The 16924-nt window shown below is 45.4% G+C and overlaps 1 protein-coding gene and 1 long non-coding RNA gene across 2 annotated transcripts in view; one reads left to right on the plus strand and one right to left on the minus strand.

The window, feature by feature from the left end:
* The window catches only part of LOC122920315, a 49152-nt gene extending 38883 nt beyond the window's left edge, over positions 1–10269 (plus strand). The window contains exons 2-3 of the long non-coding RNA XR_006386903.1: positions 8304–8439; positions 10150–10269. This is a non-coding gene — a long non-coding RNA (uncharacterized LOC122920315). The remainder of the gene's footprint in view (positions 1–8303; positions 8440–10149) is intronic.
* RHPN2 (rhophilin Rho GTPase binding protein 2) overlaps positions 1–15363 on the minus strand; it is a 62356-nt gene extending 46993 nt beyond the window's left edge. Inside the window, exon 1 of the mRNA XM_044269729.1 lies at positions 15233–15363. Within this exon, the coding sequence (XP_044125664.1) occupies positions 15233–15301 (69 nt within the window). The 5' untranslated portion in view covers positions 15302–15363. The remainder of the gene's footprint in view (positions 1–15232) is intronic.
* Between the last annotated feature and the right edge of the window lie 1561 nt (positions 15364–16924).

The following is a 16924-nucleotide window of genomic DNA, read 5'->3' on the forward strand; positions in this document are numbered from 1 at the left end:
GCATAGTGTGCCGCTGCCATGTACCCCTCATTTCCAGCAGTGATCCAGGTGTACAGTAGCGCTGACCTGACTGAGGTCTTTGCATGTCATTGTGTACTGTCTGGATTTAACCTTATGATAGATATACCAGCAGATGATCTCTTGTGATTGGTTGTTAATCCTTGTGGCGATGCATGCGTTCCACGAGTCTGTGGAGCGCATGACGTCTTGCTGAGAGTTACTGATCACATGACCGGATTCACGATCAGGTGACCGGACATGCGATCAGGAAGTTTTGAAAGGTCCTGCGACGCCGAGAACCATGTGGACCGCTTCCATCGTCCGCTCCAGGACCTGCCTCATCATTATGCTTTTAAGGTACACCTGCACGAAGTTTGCGATTACGAAGATATCCACAGATGATTGCAGTTATAATTAGGGCGATTGTTTACAGATACATGACCTTATGATGGTTATATTATTCGGCAATGGTGCCCATATTATTACACTGTAATTTATGTATTACACTATGGAATGAGATTGAAAAATGTTCATAGATATTGTCTTTGGGCAGATATTTTGATAGATTTGTTTTTGATTAATGTGATTAACACGATTATTGATTAACTATGTGAAGCTGTATAAATATGCACAATGCACCATCAACTGTTGTCACTGCTTGAGAAAGATCCCAGTAAGCGGATCGAAACGTTGCGGGTCTGGTGAATAAAGCTTTTTCTACATTTGGAGGTGCCGTGGAATTTTTTCGTTTATTATTTGGAGGGGGATCTCCTTCACAGCCGCAGGCACGCCACCTGTACCTCACAGACAGCTGTGCTGCCCACACTTTTCTATTTTTGCTTAGATAAATAGATAGAGCTCATATGCCATCATCAGTGCTTTTGTTATTGATATCCGGAGTCGACGACCTATGACGCTGCGCACACCTGGTTAGCACAGTACGTGCTGTACCCCGGGGGCAATGTTCTAGAGATTTCCTCATCAGAGACTGAGGTTCTCACAATGAAGAGACTGCTGTGGATAACACATATCACACAGAAGTACATTTGCTGCTTTTCCCCTGTCTTCCATATAAATATATATCGGCTATATTCTGGGTCAGCAGTACACTATGTCGTCCCCCCCCCCCCCCCCATGTAATACAGTAACCTGACGTTATCAGCCTCTACATTACATGTGGCAATCATGTCCTTGGCTGCTGGTAATTGCACCGTCCACATCTTGCAGAGGTCACAAGTCATGCGGTCGTTGGCGGAGCTGAACATCGTGTAGCATGCTGCCCCTAGGTGAATCCTGTAATTAGCTTCTTAAAATTACATGTTACAGAGCCTGAGATCTCTGCAAGTGACGTCCGTGTGATGCCAGGAACTGTTCTGAGCCTGAACTAGTACGTGGCGATGGTATATGGGGGTGAAACATATAAACTGGTCCTCCACTTTGTAAATAATCTGCAGAAATGATCATGGGAAAAGGAGTACAGGATCATTCACAGCAATGTGCATCCATACAAAGACTATGCACAGTATTTCGGCTGATGAGACCTCGGGGCTGTCATCCCCTTGGTGGATTCAGGTTACTCTGCAGCCATCAGGATCCCTGACTACAGTAACGTAGTGGCAGCTAAACATTCACTGTGCCTCAGCAGCCCTGCGGTGGCTCCAGATGCCCATAAAGAGACTCCTATAAAAGGTAATAAATCTTAAGGGCAACCGCAAGAAAGTTGTCCAGTAGCTTTTATTACCAGTATGGGATGTAATTGCTATTCGAGCTGCTGCAGGGAATTCGTATTTTCCCAGAAGCTCCTATAGATTCAGCTTGTACCTGCAGAGAAGAGACTTTATTATAATGAAATTATCTGAATAAGGGCTCATTCACACGAATAATGCACGGGGACCGTCCATGGGGCAGGCGCATGGGGATCGCAGACCCATTCACTTGAATTGGTCCGCGATCCTCCCGTTCTGCAAAAAGATAGAGCAAGTTCTATCTGTTTGCGGTGTGGAAGCACCGAACGGAACCCCAGAAAGCACTCAATAGCGTTCCGCACTGGTTTTCCGTTCCACATCTTTGGATTTGCAGACCCATTGAAATGAATAGGTCTGCATCAGTGATGCGGAATGGCCACGGAATGGTGTCCGTGTATTGCGGATCCGCAATACGGCAACAGGCATTCGTGTGAACGAGCCCTTATAAGGCAGGTTCATGACGAAAGTGTTGGAGAAATTATCTATCTAATATATCTCTCTCTTTCTATCTATATTCTATATCTATGGCTCTCATATCTATCTCTCCAATATTTATATCTATCATTACTGCTAAAATCTACTTTATGACCTGAAAGCAGCGCTTGTTCTTTGTCAAGCAAGAGCAGACTATTAAGAGGCAGGGAGTTCTTCAAATCTCAGGTGGCCCCATAAGATCTCTGCAGACATTTGTACTTGGTAGCTGGTCCAGAACAGCTCTGCTTCCTGCCCCTGAAAGGCTTGAGAAGGTCAGAGGATGCAGCCAGCGCCCCGGACTCCGTTACAGGTGAGCGACTTAAGCTGAAAGGACAAGAAAATACTTGACTGTCCTTAAAGGGGTTGTGCAGCGATTTATAATGATGACCTATGATCCTCGGGATAAGAACATAAATCACTGCACAACCCCCTTAACTCTCCAGCTGTATAATCCTCCTCTCAGTGATCACAATATATAGGGAAACGTAGCAATAAGTGTTCAATTTCCCTGCAGCGCCACCACAGGAGAAATGAAGCATTACACAGTGTCCATTCACATTAATGGGTTCTCTGAGTAACATAGGACAAGACGGGTCCTCCAGAGCAAGAGACGCTCTTTCAAACTGCTCTCCCTAATAGGGTATATGAAAAGGGATTTTCTAAGCTGGACAATTCCTTTAAGGCCTCATGCACACGACCGTTGTTTTATTCCGTGTCCGTTGTTCAGTTTTTCTGCGGACCCATTGACTTTCGCTAATGCACTGTTTGTCATCCACGTCCGTGATCCGTGGTTCCAGTTCGTCAAAAAAATATAACCTGTCCTATTAATTTCGCGGAACACGGTTTGCGGCCCCATTCAAGTCAATGGGACTGCAAAAAAAGCGGAGGCACACAAGATTGTCATCCGCGTCCGTGTCAGTTTTTTTCCTATCATTTGCATGGCAAACCTGACTTAGACTTTTTTTTACTTTCCTTTATGTCTGGTGGTCCTCCAAAAATAAAGGAAGACACACGGAAACAAAAACGGATCACGGAACAACGGAACCCAATTTTGCGGAACGGAACACAACAATGGTCGTGTGCATGAGGCCTAAGGAGACTACATAGAGCAGCTTTAGCTATTACCATTCACATCGCCCAGCAGCTATAGATTACAACTCCCAGCCTCCCTATGATGTCAGGTCAGATCACTGAGGTTACAAGTCGAGCGTTGTTTGAAGCTGTGTAATAGACACAATGAACCATTGCCTAATTAGAGGAGGGTCAGTAAACGTTAAAGTAAGGTGGGTCATCGGCGGATAAAATGGCCGCCCCTCCCATGTTAATCTCACAGCTCATAAAACCTCATTTAAAGCAGGTTGGATGCACTTGAAAAGAGCTATTTTTATGCAACACACGCCGCCGGATTAACCCCAACACTAATCATTGCTCTTCCGGAACCAAGGCATCCATACCTCACCTGTTACTCACTATGGATGATTACTCATAGTGTAGGTTATCCTCTACATTAGTAACGTCAAGCTACTGCTCCAGAGGATTGAGACTGAGCCTCACCAACCCTTAAAAAGGTGAAATGGCATCTCCTATGCAAATTGCTAGGCTACAAAGTATGTTAAAAAACCCGCTAAACCAGGGGCTCAACATCAAATTAGCAGGGGGATTTTTTAATTTTTTTATTGCTACGCGTTATCTTATTTAACATGCAGTACCACTTTTCACCACCAAGGCATCGACCGATCTTTCCATAGAGGGCAATGCAATAGCGCCACTGGCTTTCTGACCTATTTACCCTTCTACAAAATGCAATTGCTTTGTAAATTATCCTTGTATATATATATATTTTAACCCTTATGTTCTTTCTTCAATTTCTAGTTCCAGTGATATCATACTTGTGTGGGTCTATAGCAGGGGTGCACAACCTGCGGCCCTCGATACCATTCTGTGCGGCCCCCAACCATCTGGCAACAGACATGTATGTCCGTGTCTTGTGGCTGCTCACATGTATTCTCCCATTAGATGGGAGGACTAGAAGCGTTACAAGACATTTAGGATATATACTGTATGTTCAATATGTCATAAATATAGTATTTCAGTTGGTAATACCCCTTTAAGTTATATTTTCGGCTCTTGAAGTCGGTTCAGGCTGACAATGTGGCCCCCTAACCAGAAAAGGTTGTGCACCCCTGGTCTAAAGGGACCAGTACTGACATATACACAGGTTTGCTACGGCATTGTATATGTGTCCTAATCTGAAGGTTACATGCATCGATTTGTAAATTATCTGATCTGAAATGAAGTATAAAAAAAAAATTAAAAAAAATTATGAAGCAGCTCTACAGCTGACGTGTCGACAGATCCAATGCAGACAATGCATCGCCATGGTAACACACAACACATTCTGTGTAGTCTGATCCCATAGTCTCGCAGTCTCATCCTTTCTTCTATTCGTCCCTTACTTTGTGCTAATATACACATTGTTACCGGTATATAAGGCGTATTCACATGCACAGACTGAGCAGGCAATTATCAGGAGGGAACCGTTCCTTCCCAATAATTTCCTGCTCATCCACAGAAGGGAAACAGCCACATTTACATGCAGCGATCTCCTCCACTGTAGCAATGGCTACTTTACTCAACACAATCTGTCGCCCAGAAACAATGATACAGGTGCCCGCATGAACAGTTATTTCACCAGATAAATCGGGTGATCTGCAGCACCTGTACACAGGCGATTATCGGGACAGAGCGTTCATACTAATGTTTGTTCCCGATAACCGACCCGACAATTGCCCAGAAGTGCAGGGGAGATAGCAGGGGATATGGCTGCAGGATCAGACTACACAGAGCTTGTTGTCTGTTGCCATGGAGATGCATAATCTGTTCAGAGCTGCAGAAACAAAACTGTAGGAAATTAATAATTAACACCTATTGCAAAGTGGCTTCATTTTTCACATTTTATGAACTGAGAAAATAAAAATAAAAAGGTGGACATCACTTTACTCATATTTTAACAGACACAGGAAGTGAAGATTGACCTAGTTTACAAGCAAATATGGAAGTACCGTATGTTTTTTTTCCCCTCTGCTTTTTGATATTGTGTGTGTAGTGAAATCTATGCAAAATTAAAAAAAATAACTCAAGGTGGTAAACTGCAAACAATTCTTACAAGCACAACAAGCCCCTGAGATGCCGCATACAATGGCGGTCATACCGCAGTCCATGAACCTGCTCCCACTCTCCAGAAATACTCTGTCCTCACGCTCGTCTCTATTTCCCCCCTCGCCTCACAACTCTGCCCCTCTCGCTTTAGCCCTGTCCTTACAAACATCAGCACATGAGTAAACAGCCTTCTATAACGCACAACTCTCCTGAAATACTCTGTGCTGGGGATCGGTGGGTCTCCCACTTGTTTCCATTCCTCTCCTCAAATCACAAGACCGCATGTGTCGACTTTAGCCTTCTCACCACTGACATCCACCTACCACCCCTGCCTCCTACAAGATCAGTATATGCCTCTCCTTAAAGGGGTTGTGAGGCAAAAAAAAAATATAAAAAAATTGCTGATTTCTTTCAAACCATGAGTTGTGAGTTGCAATACCAGACATGGACAGGTGAGGCGCTGTTGCACTGATTCTTTTGTGTCGCATAGAAATGATCAGGTTCAGATGAGATATATCTAAAGCAGGGATCAGCAACCTCCGGCACTCCAGCTGTTCAGAAACTACAACTCCTAGAATCCTCCATTCACTTCTACGGAAGTTACAAGAACGGCCAAGTAAGTGTGCATGCTGGGAGGTGTAGTGTCACAGGAGCTGGGGTGCCGAAGGCTGCTGACCCCTTACCTAAAGTATATGCCCAGCATATATAGCTACAGTCATGTAAATGCAGAGCGGATCAGTGGTGCTAAAAATGGCGGGGTTAACAGGTGAGTAGAGGATCTTTTTATATTTTATTTTAGCACGTTATGTGGCTAAAATAAAGCCGGGCACCCCCTTTAAGGTCCAGATTCCTCAGAGACAACAGCTCATTAATGTGTCAGCCCTGCTTAATGTGCGATATCTTTATCTATGAGCGAAGTACCGCACCGCTGCCAGATTGGCATGTTAGCCATAAATGCGACCATGCTCACCGTGCGGCTCAATGGAACCTTTGTCTTCGGCTCCTTGTGCTTGATTGATGCAGAAACATACAGGCCAACAAAACAAGACACAAAGTGGCCCCCTTCTCTCAGGTTTCCGGGCCCCAACTAATTGCTGGAGATTCCTTAAGCCGTGTTATTTAACAAGGTCAGTGCAAGCTCCTCCATAGGGACATTATTTCTGCGGGAAAATTCAATTATCAAAATCCAAAACTTATATAATCACCATCCCCCGAAATGTTAACCCCCTCGGTCTACGCCGGTCCCCTTCCATTTTCTAGAAGTTTCTGCCATAAAGCTTTGACTGCTGATCCCGAGAGTCAATATGACGTCCCTTCTGGAAGGAACGCAGGATTGTTTTACAGGCAGGATTTAGCGCTCCGATTCGGGACGCTCGGCAGGGTGGCCGTAGGGGCTAAACTGTATTTAAATACCCCAGATAAAGGCCTTTGTTCTGTGTTTAGAGGGGATGTGAATGTTTGCTTGGCTGTGTCTGAAAGAGAAACTGACCCTTGGAAGATAAGACAAAATGGATTATTCCCATTTCCTTGTGATGTGAAGGTTCAAGAAGAACAATTAAGACGACAAAAACAATGGATGACTTGTGACAGCGAAATAACGTTATCTTGTCCGCACCGAGGCCTTTCTGCTGATAAGGGGACAATTGTCCTGTTCAGATGCTTTGTGCTCTATGTAATAAATCCTCCCATCATTGGTGTATGTATCCTAGGGGCCAATTATCGGAAATGAACATTCATATGAACGCTTGCTCCCGATAACTGGCCTGTATAAAACGTGGAGCTAATCACCCGATAAATAACCAAAACGCTCATAGCCAAAGATGGCATGTGTCAGCAGCAAATCACTCTATGCAAAGAATGGGAAAGAAACGGTCGCAGCAATGGTCTCCCGCGCATTTTGCATCAGGCCATGTGAAAGGCCCACTCGTTATTGACCCGGCATCGGCCCGCGTAAGAGGTCCCTTGGGATCCATTTACATGGGCAGAACTTTTGCTTGAAACGAGCGCCGATCGATGATGCAGCAAGTCAAGGGGCACTCTAGTAGCTCCAATGACATGGAGTAATAATACAGTATGTATGTTCCAGAATTATCATGAAATCGTTGATTTTTGTCAACTGGGAAGGTTGGTCTCGTAGCTTTTCTAATAGGTGGTGGAAGCAGGTCAGTCACTGGGAGCGCTGGTCACAATTAGGCTACACACACACGAACGTTGTTTGTTTCCGTTACGTTTTTTTTTGCAGATAGGACGCAGACCCATTTATTTCAATGGGTCCACAGTGTGCTGTCCGCATCAGTATGTCCGTTCTGTAGCCCCGCAAAAAAAAAAAATAGAAAATGTCCTATTCTTGTCTGTTTTAAACATTGTTACAATTGATCCTTAAAGAAAAAAACAAAAAACGGATAGCATCCGTTTTGTTTTTTTGTGGACTGCAAAACACATACGGTCGTGTGCATGTATCCTTAGCCACAGGTTAAACGTTAGCAGAAATAGAAAAAACTTGGCTGTGCAGCATGTACATGGATTCAGACAGGGGAGCAGCTATAGGTGAAGCGGCTGCTTTGGGGCCCATCCAGGATAAGGACTAAAAGAGTTTATTGTCAGGGCCCCCTTAATGGTTTGCTGTTACATAAGCACAGGCCTGGCAGCTGCGAGGAATACCGGGCTCCTCTAGAAGCCAGGACATGTTGAGACTTGTGGTTCAATCAATCCTCAGAAGATGAAGAGCCAGAGTTGTTGTGGGTTGCCTTTTTTTATAATGCAGATCGCAGCAAAAACTGCGCTAACACTCAGGTGAATGCACCTTTTTGCAAAAACGAATGCCACATAAGTGCTATGCCGTAGACGCTGCGATAAGATAATCCACGGAGTAAACTGACCTGCTGTGTGGAATTTAAATCGATAATACGTAAATTTGTTTTACAGATTTCCAGCTCAGATTTCACACTTTGCATCGGGTGAACCTTGTGCAGCAAAATTCCTGAAAATCTGCGCAGAACAGACGGGATTTTGCTGCAGTAATTCCGCACTGCCGATCATACAAGCTGGAAAAACACAACAGGTACTTGCCATGGGATCAGAACAGAAATCTGGGCACGCCGTATTTTGTACTGTTTCTTGCAGAAAAGAAAAAATCTACATGAACGTCAATGTGGCTGCCCACTGGAAACGATGGGGTGCAGAAGTCACGTGTTTTTTTCAGGAAGGTTTTGATGCATAATACGCGCTGAAACCTGTCTGAAATGTATGCCCTGTGAACATACCCTGAAGGAAACCTGTGCGAGGGTAGATTTACAGAAGACAGGATTTAAAGGGTATTTTGTGGCACGGTACAAGAGAACTGGTAGCTGGAAACTAAAGAGTTAAAGCTCATTCTGATCAGTGACCGAGACCAAACAGAAGTACAAGACAATACAGTAACAGAAGACTGGTCTTTCCAGAAATGTAAGATCCGCACGCAAAGGCAAACCGCTGACATCCAAGAGTCATGTCTGCCCACATAGCGTTCTAGAACATTTGTGAAATCTATGTAATAATATATCTATCTATCTAGGTCTGTGGTCAACCTGCAGCACTCCAGTTGTTGCAGAACTACAATTCCCAGCATGCAAAATGTATTTTTATGAAGAGCAGAGCAAGTATGCATGTTGGGAGTTGTAGTTTCACAACAACTGGAGTGCCGCCGGATATAGGAGCCTGATCACTATCATACTCCACAATACTTGGGCCTCTATGAAACTGGACACCGAGCCTTATGACAATTTTAGTCTGGTTCAGTAGAACCTCAGGTGGTTCTGATCTTGCAGCCATAATATGAACCCTAAAATGTGTATTAAACGGTGTGCATCAAGTTAAAGGGGTTTTCCAGGATTTTTATATTGATTTTCTATCCTCCGGATAGGTCATCAATATCTGATCAGTGGGGGTCCGACACCTGGCACCCCCGCCGATCAGCTGTATGAGGAAGCTGCGGCACTTCGGTGAGCACTACAGCCTCCTCATAGCTTATCAAGCACAACTTCTCCGGGCTTTTAATATTGATGACCTATCCTCAGATTAGGTCATCAATATCAGATCGGTGGTTGGTTCAACACACGTCATGGAGACGGCGCGCGCAGTGTGCACGTGCCATTCCCCGTCTCTCTTCCTGCCCGCTTTGCCATAGACAGCAGCGGTGAACAGGAAGAGAGACGGCACGTGTGCACTGCGCGCACCGTCTCCTCATACAGCTGATCCGACACACGGCACCCCCGCCTATCTGAGGATAGGTCATCATAGTAAAAGCCCGGAGAACCTCTTTAATTAGAAAAAAGTTATGGGGGTCAGAATATTTTCAATTTTACACAAGAAAAACCTGCATTTAGAATTAGTTTCCAGCTTCCCACTACATTGTATGCAATATTACATTACAAAGTCCAACTTGTTCTGCAAAAAACAAGCCCTCATATGGCTATGTGAACAGAAACATAAAAATGTTATGGCTCCTGGGAGTAAAAAACAAAAGTGCAAAAACGGAAAAATCACCCTGTCCTCACGGGGTTAAATACACACCAAGCCGTCATTGATGTGGGGCAGGGTTAGTTTACATGTCCCAGGAGCTGTATCCCCCCCCCTCAGAAACCTGTATTCTGATTTGTTGCTACAATGTATCACGCTTGTAATAAAGTAATGTAATAATTTATTGATAACAGTAAAAAATTGATGGGGGGAGGGGGGGTTGGAGACAAAAAAATTGACCGTTTTAATTTCAGCTTTTCCTGTCTATTACCAGGTGTCGCGTCTTTCAAGGTCACCGATGTCGGAAATCTTTTAAAATAAAAATACACAATGATACGTTGTTGCCATTGCTGGAGGTTGTCACCAACTTTTAGTCAATTATATTAAAAGCTTCTGTCACCTTGAATCCTGAAGGTAAATTAGTTCCAATTGTGTCCATTGAAAAATCATCACACTATCTATTCAGGATGGGAAAAGGGATGAAAGACCCATGGCGGCGGCGGCGGGGGGGGGGGCATTTATTATTTGCACCCCCTCCTTTACACAAGATTAGTCTTCAAAGAAGAACTGTCAGCTGGACGCGATTAACCAGGGACTCTCCTGATGCCGTGGGACTTTTCTACCTTGCAAATAGGACAAAGCTGTAAAGTAACAATTAGGGTATATTCACACGCCGCGGTTGAGGTGCAGTTAAAACCGCACCAAAAAAAAATAACAATGCAGTTTTAGGGCTCATGCACACAAACATATTTTCTGTCCGTGTCCGTATACGGAACCATTCATTTCAATGGGTCCGCAAAAAAAAAACGGAAGGTACTCCGTGTGTATTCCGTTTTAAAAAAATAGAACATGTCCTATTATTGTCCGCATTACGGACAAGGATAGTTCTGTTCTATTAGGGGCCATCTGTTCCGTTCCACAAAATACGAAATGCACACAGACTTCATTCGTATTTTTTGCGGACCGCAAAATACATACGGTCGGGGGCATGAGGCCTTAGGCTGCGTTTATAGGTTCAGATTTCTGGGTGCAGCTTTTAAATGCAAAATCAGGAGTGGGTCATAGACTGAGGAGCCACTCCTGGCCTTGGCTTTAAAAACTGCATCAAGAAACCTGAAGGTGTAAACGTAGCCTTAGATTTAGTTGCATTTTTTACAGAAGAAAATAGTTTAACATATTTCACATGTGAAAACTACAACCACCGCAAAAGCTGCGGAAAAACCTACGATACCGTTTTAAAAGCTCCTCAACCGCTACCTGTGAATATACCCTAAGGGTCCATTCACACGTCCGCAAATGGGTCAGCATCTGCAATATCGGTAACGGGTGTGGACCCATTCATTCTCAATGGGGCAGGAATGAATGCGGAGAGCACCCTATGTGCTCTCCGCATCCGCATTTCCGGAGCGCGGCCCCGAACTTCCGGCCCGCGGCTCCACAAAAAATAGGATAGATGGTGTAGCAGCACTAAGGGTATACCGGCCTAAATGTGGTGGTGCACGCGGTGTTGAACGTCAGTCCGTAGCGTCCCTCCAAGTAAGCATCCAAAAATAGTAAAACTGCAGCACTTTGTCTCGTCTCTTCAATCCCTTTATTTCATCAAATTCATGCGAAAAAGAACGTCCAGGTCGAAACGTCGCATGAATTTGATGAAATAAAGGGATTAAAGAGACAAGAGAGTGCTGCAGTTTTACTATTTTTGGATGCTTCCACAAAAAATAGAACATGTCCTATTCTTGTCCGCAATTGCGGACAAGAATAGGCAGTTCTATGTGGGGTGCCGGCCGGGTGTATTGCAGATCCGCAATACACTACGGACGTGTGATTGGACCCTTAGGATATGCCTACACTGGCACGATACGGAATATCTGCAGCAGAACTGTGCGCCAAAAATACAGTGTCTTGATACGGCAATCTTTTGCCCATTGTCCCATCTTTTGCAGAGCGGAGGCGCGGATAGGAAGCGCATGGAAACACTTGGAAGCGCTTCCGTGTTCTTTCAGGTCCGTGCCAATCTTTTGTGTCCTATCTTGCGGATCGCGGACCCATTCAAATCAATGATGGCAATATGGAGTTCACACGGCCAGTATCGGTGCATTGTGGTCCACAGCACGGCAATGGCGACCATACGGTTGTATGAATGAGCCCTGATACTGCAGTGGCAATGTGGATGAGATCGGACCTGTTGCATGTGGACGTATCCGAAGGTTGGTTTCAGTTTCTCGGGGTACAATCAATGCCAGGTCATACAGCCAGATCCTATATTGCTGTGATGGCTAACCTCCGGCGCTCCAGCTGTGGTAAAACTACAACTCCCAAGATGTACGCTTGCTTGGCTGTTCTCAGAACTCCATAGAAATGAATGGTGCATGCTGGGAGTTATAGTTTCACCACAGCTGGAGTGCCGGAGGTTAGTCCTCACTGTAGTGCAATCTGAAACAAACTGCATTCAGTGCATTTTATTTTTCAGATTTTAGTGGTTTTTCTAGGGTCAGTAGTCGTTCCCCCCCCCCCCCCAACCCAAACGCATTGTTCTTTGGGTATGATTTCTTTTTCAGGCATTTTTTCCACAGGTTTTGTTATAGGATTTGAAAAATACCAGAAAAATGAATTGTTATAAAACAATAGAAAATGCTCGTAAAACCCCCCAAAAAAAACTGAATGAATGAAAGCGTAAACTCTGCCATTTCTAAAGCCCCTTTCACAAGTCGTGTCCGTGATGACATCTTCACAGATGAACCACTGACCATCTTGTCACAGATGTCCGTGAAGGATCCACGTGTGGTCTGCGTGTCAGTTTTTTGCCCTCCGTTTTTCATCTGTATTCCACGTGCACTGACAGGCAGAATTTTTTTTTTCCCAAAGCATATTCTAGCAACAATCCCTGAAATGCGCGGACCAAAACGCGGACAGCCTTATGTCCCTGGTTTTCACTGACCCATAGCCTATAAGGTGTGTGAGGGATCCGTAATGACGGACAAAACAGGACATATCTCCGTGGTGTCACCACAGACCCCGATCCACTGGAAAACCCCTTATGTGTGTATACAGACATTACAGGGGTTATCCAAGGTTATAAAGTGCCCCCATATGGCGGGCCCCTCACATTGAATATACTTACCTAGCTCTCCACTCCGCTGCTGGTCCCCGCAGCTGCTTCTCCCTGTGCGCGAATGAAAACATCGGGTGTTGGGGGGGGGAGCAGCCATTGGCAGGCAGAGACGAGCCTCCCCCGTCTGCCATCATGGGTGATGCTAGGGAGGCTCGTCCCCGTCTGCCATTGGCGGTCTCCCCCTGACACCGGATGTTTTCATCCGCGCACGGGGAGAAGCAGCTGCGGCGGTGCGGGGAGCCAGGTAAGTATATTCAGTTTGTAGGGGGGGGGGGGGCAGTTTATAGCCTTGGATAACCCCTTTAGGCTGGGTTCACACCTGAGCGTTCGCGATGGAGCGCGTCTGTATGCGCGATTGTACGGGCGTTTGCAATCGTGCATACAGAGACAAGCGAACGCCCATTGTCGCGCGTTCCCGCTGAAGTCTATGTACGGGAACGCGCGACAAGACGCCCCAAAGAAGCTCCTGTACTTCTTGGGGCGTCGGGCGTTTTACAGCGCGATCGTACGCGCTGTAAAACGCTCTGGTGAGAACCATTCCCATAGGGAATCATTGGTTCTTGCCTGTTGAGCGTTTTACAGCGCGTAGTCAATGGATATGTGTGTGTCTGTGAGGACCAAGGACAGAACACATCTGTGATTCACTGACGTGTGAAGGAGGGATTCATTTTATCTGTTTCTAGGAAAGCTGGATATCCCTGAAACCTATGTAATTACAGTATGTGTGTGTATATATATATGAGCAAACAGTTTTTTCGGAGTGCTTACTGTTTGCACCAGCCACCAATCTACCTTACCTGATGCAACTTCATTTACCACATGCGTCATCACACATGACATTTCCTATTGGAGATATTCAGCAGTGATTTACTTTGGGGGGTGACGCATATATATAACCATTTTATAATGAGGAGCTGCCCCCCATCCCTCCATTATGGACAGGTAAGAAGTTCCTCCCGGTGACAAGTCTCCGGGCTCTGAGCCCCACATAAACCAACAGGGACGGCGGCGATAACAGCTCCTTTTATGAAACTTCTGATGGAAACATGAGTCAGTCGACGTCGAGGAGTGACTTTCGGCTTAACCCATCAGCTGCCAAACAGGACGCCTGGGACCCAACCACACAAGGGATCCAGCCTGTGTTGTGCCAACAAACAGTCATCTTTAGATGCTTGATGAACTACAAGTCCCAGCAGCGTGAAAACCATTCTTATCATATCATCGACTATTATAGGGAACTATTTTTCTTTTTAGATATTTTACAGGGGGACTACCGGATAGTGACGGACTTTGGAAACCATAGGCTTGTGGAACTACAGGCCCCAGCAGGGAGCATCAGCAAGAATGTAGGGACTTTAATACATAGAAATAAATGAGCAAATAGCTGAGCCCAGGAAAACTGTAAGATACCGTGTAATGAATAATCGCCGCTTTCATTATTTTCTTTTCAATCTGGCAGCATCAGACCCTAATTCTAAAAATTCTACAACTTTCTGACTTGCAGCAGGTGCCGGTCTGTCATCCGAATACAAATACACTAAAATGATCAGCATCGCCAAACTTCAAGGGTCACAGGAGGAACTACAACATCCAGCAAGACAACAGCTGGGAAAACATTTTCCCACTTACAATATCATATATATTTTAGATAGAAAGATAAATGGATGGATATACAGATAGAGAGGAGAGAGATAGAGAGAGAGAGAGAAGTCTGAGCAGCATCAACTTTTGTAGAACTACAAGCCCCAGCACATCAAGAGCTACGAGCTCCATCATGGCATGAACTACAAGCTCCAGAATGGCATGAACTACAAGCTCCAGAATGGCATGAACTACAAGCTCCAGAATGACATGAACTACAAGCTCCAGAATGACATGAACTACAAGCTCCAGAATGACATGAACTACATGCTCCAGCATAGCATGAGCTACAGCCCCAAAATGTTATGAACTACAAGCACCAGCATGTTATGAACTACAAGCACCAGCATGTTATGAACTACAAGCACCAGCATGTCAACAACTACAAGCACCAGCATGTCAACAACTACAAGCACCAGCATGTCAACAACTACAAGCCCCAGCATGGCATGAGTGACAGCAGCTAGGAAGCCCCAATCTGATTACTATGTTTGGAGTTCTTTCCCATCACCATATTGTATTTGGGTTTTGTAGCACTACAACCCCCAGCATGCCACCTGCTGGGACAGATCTCTGGTTACCGGCTCGGGGATGAGCCTCTTACCTTTCGGAAGTAGCTGTGATCGGGCCGAGCGCTCCCCTTGAGGTCCCGTGGACGCAGAGTGTCAGTCATGTCTCCTCCAGCCCCGCAGACAGAAGTCTCTGTGGTCAGTGCGGATCCCTCTGCCGCCTCCTGAGTCTGAGCCTCTGGCAGACCTGGCTGACGATCTCAATGTCAGGGGCGGGGTTTAGTCTGGAACCACACCCCCAGAGCTATGCTCAGACACGCCCCCTGTGTCTGTACTTTGGCCCTGCATCTTGTAAACACAACAGGCTGTGGAGCATGCAGGGCAGATCACTAGGTGACAGCGAGCAGACAATCTGTAACAATGTATCATTACTGCACTGTGTGTGTGTGTAGACAATGACTGGAGAGCATAAGGGCATAGGGGCTTATTGCCCCCACCCCTAGCACTTGACCCTCCATATACTGTAAAAACTTTCTATATATATATCTACTGGTGTAAAATAGAACTGGCTTAGGTGCCCATAGCAACCAATCAGATTCCACCTTTCATTTTCCAAAGGAGCTCTCTAAAATGAAAGGTGGAATCTGATTGGTTGCTATGGGCAACTAAGCCAGTTCTACTTTACACGAGTTTGATAAATGACCCCCATAATGTTTTGAAATCACTCCATGTATTCTACTTCCTGCCCTGGCAAGCAGTCTCGCTTACTGTAACTCTCCCGGTGAGACCGTCCCTATGGCAAGAGAGCATCACATATGACACTACGTGCAGTGCTCTTTTGTGGGGATCTTTATCTAGGTCCACCAAGAGAAAAATAGAGCTGTCATGCCGTTATACCAATTCTACTCCTACTATTACCATGACGATTACCATGCAGATAACATCTCCCGCTCACAGCAGTAGTAAACTGACAATAGATTACCTATCTATATACAGTAGGATATAAAAGCTTTTCTGATAGAATGTCCCTTTAAAGGGGTTGCGGCAAGTTTTGAAATTATCCGTTCTCCCTACCAATCCTGACAATAGGGTCCTGTACTCCCTTTTCTGACGGAGCAGCGGGTCATGAAAAGCTCTTAAAGGCGTTTTGCCAAGTTTATAAGTTATTCTCTAGCCAGCAAGATAGCTGATCGCTGGGAAACGACCGCTGGGATCCCCACTGATCCTGAAAATGGGGGCCCTATTCGCTCATTCTGATGGAGCAGCAGGTCATGCATGCGCACCTGCTGCCTAAATTCATTCTCTATAGGACCGCCAGAGTACAATGCAGCACTCGGCTATCTCTGACAGCTCCTATAGAGAATGAATGGAGCCGCAGTGTGCATGCCCCTCCTGCCACTCCATCAGAATGGGGGAACGGGACCCCTGTTTTCGGGATCAGCAGGGATCCCACAGTCGAACCCCCAGCGACCAGCTATATCTCCTGTATTGTGTGGATAGATAGACGGCACAACCCCTGTAAGTGCTTTTAATGAACCATCAATCTGAGAGTCCTAGCGTCAATTTACCATTGTTAAGGCCCCTTGCAGACGAGCGTTCCTCCCGCAGCGAGTCCGCATTGCAGCACCCGGCCTGACCTCCCAGCACTGACGGGATTCACATAGCATTATACTGATTTATGATTCTATGTAACCCTTACAGTTCTGGACTGTAGCATTATGCCAGTGTTATCCAGTACATTCCAGAACTGTAAGAGTAACATAGCATCATAAATCAATATAATGCTA

The sequence above is a fragment of the Bufo gargarizans genome, chromosome 10 (assembly GCF_014858855.1).
Source record: "Bufo gargarizans isolate SCDJY-AF-19 chromosome 10, ASM1485885v1, whole genome shotgun sequence".
NCBI lineage: Eukaryota > Metazoa > Chordata > Amphibia > Anura > Bufonidae > Bufo > Bufo gargarizans.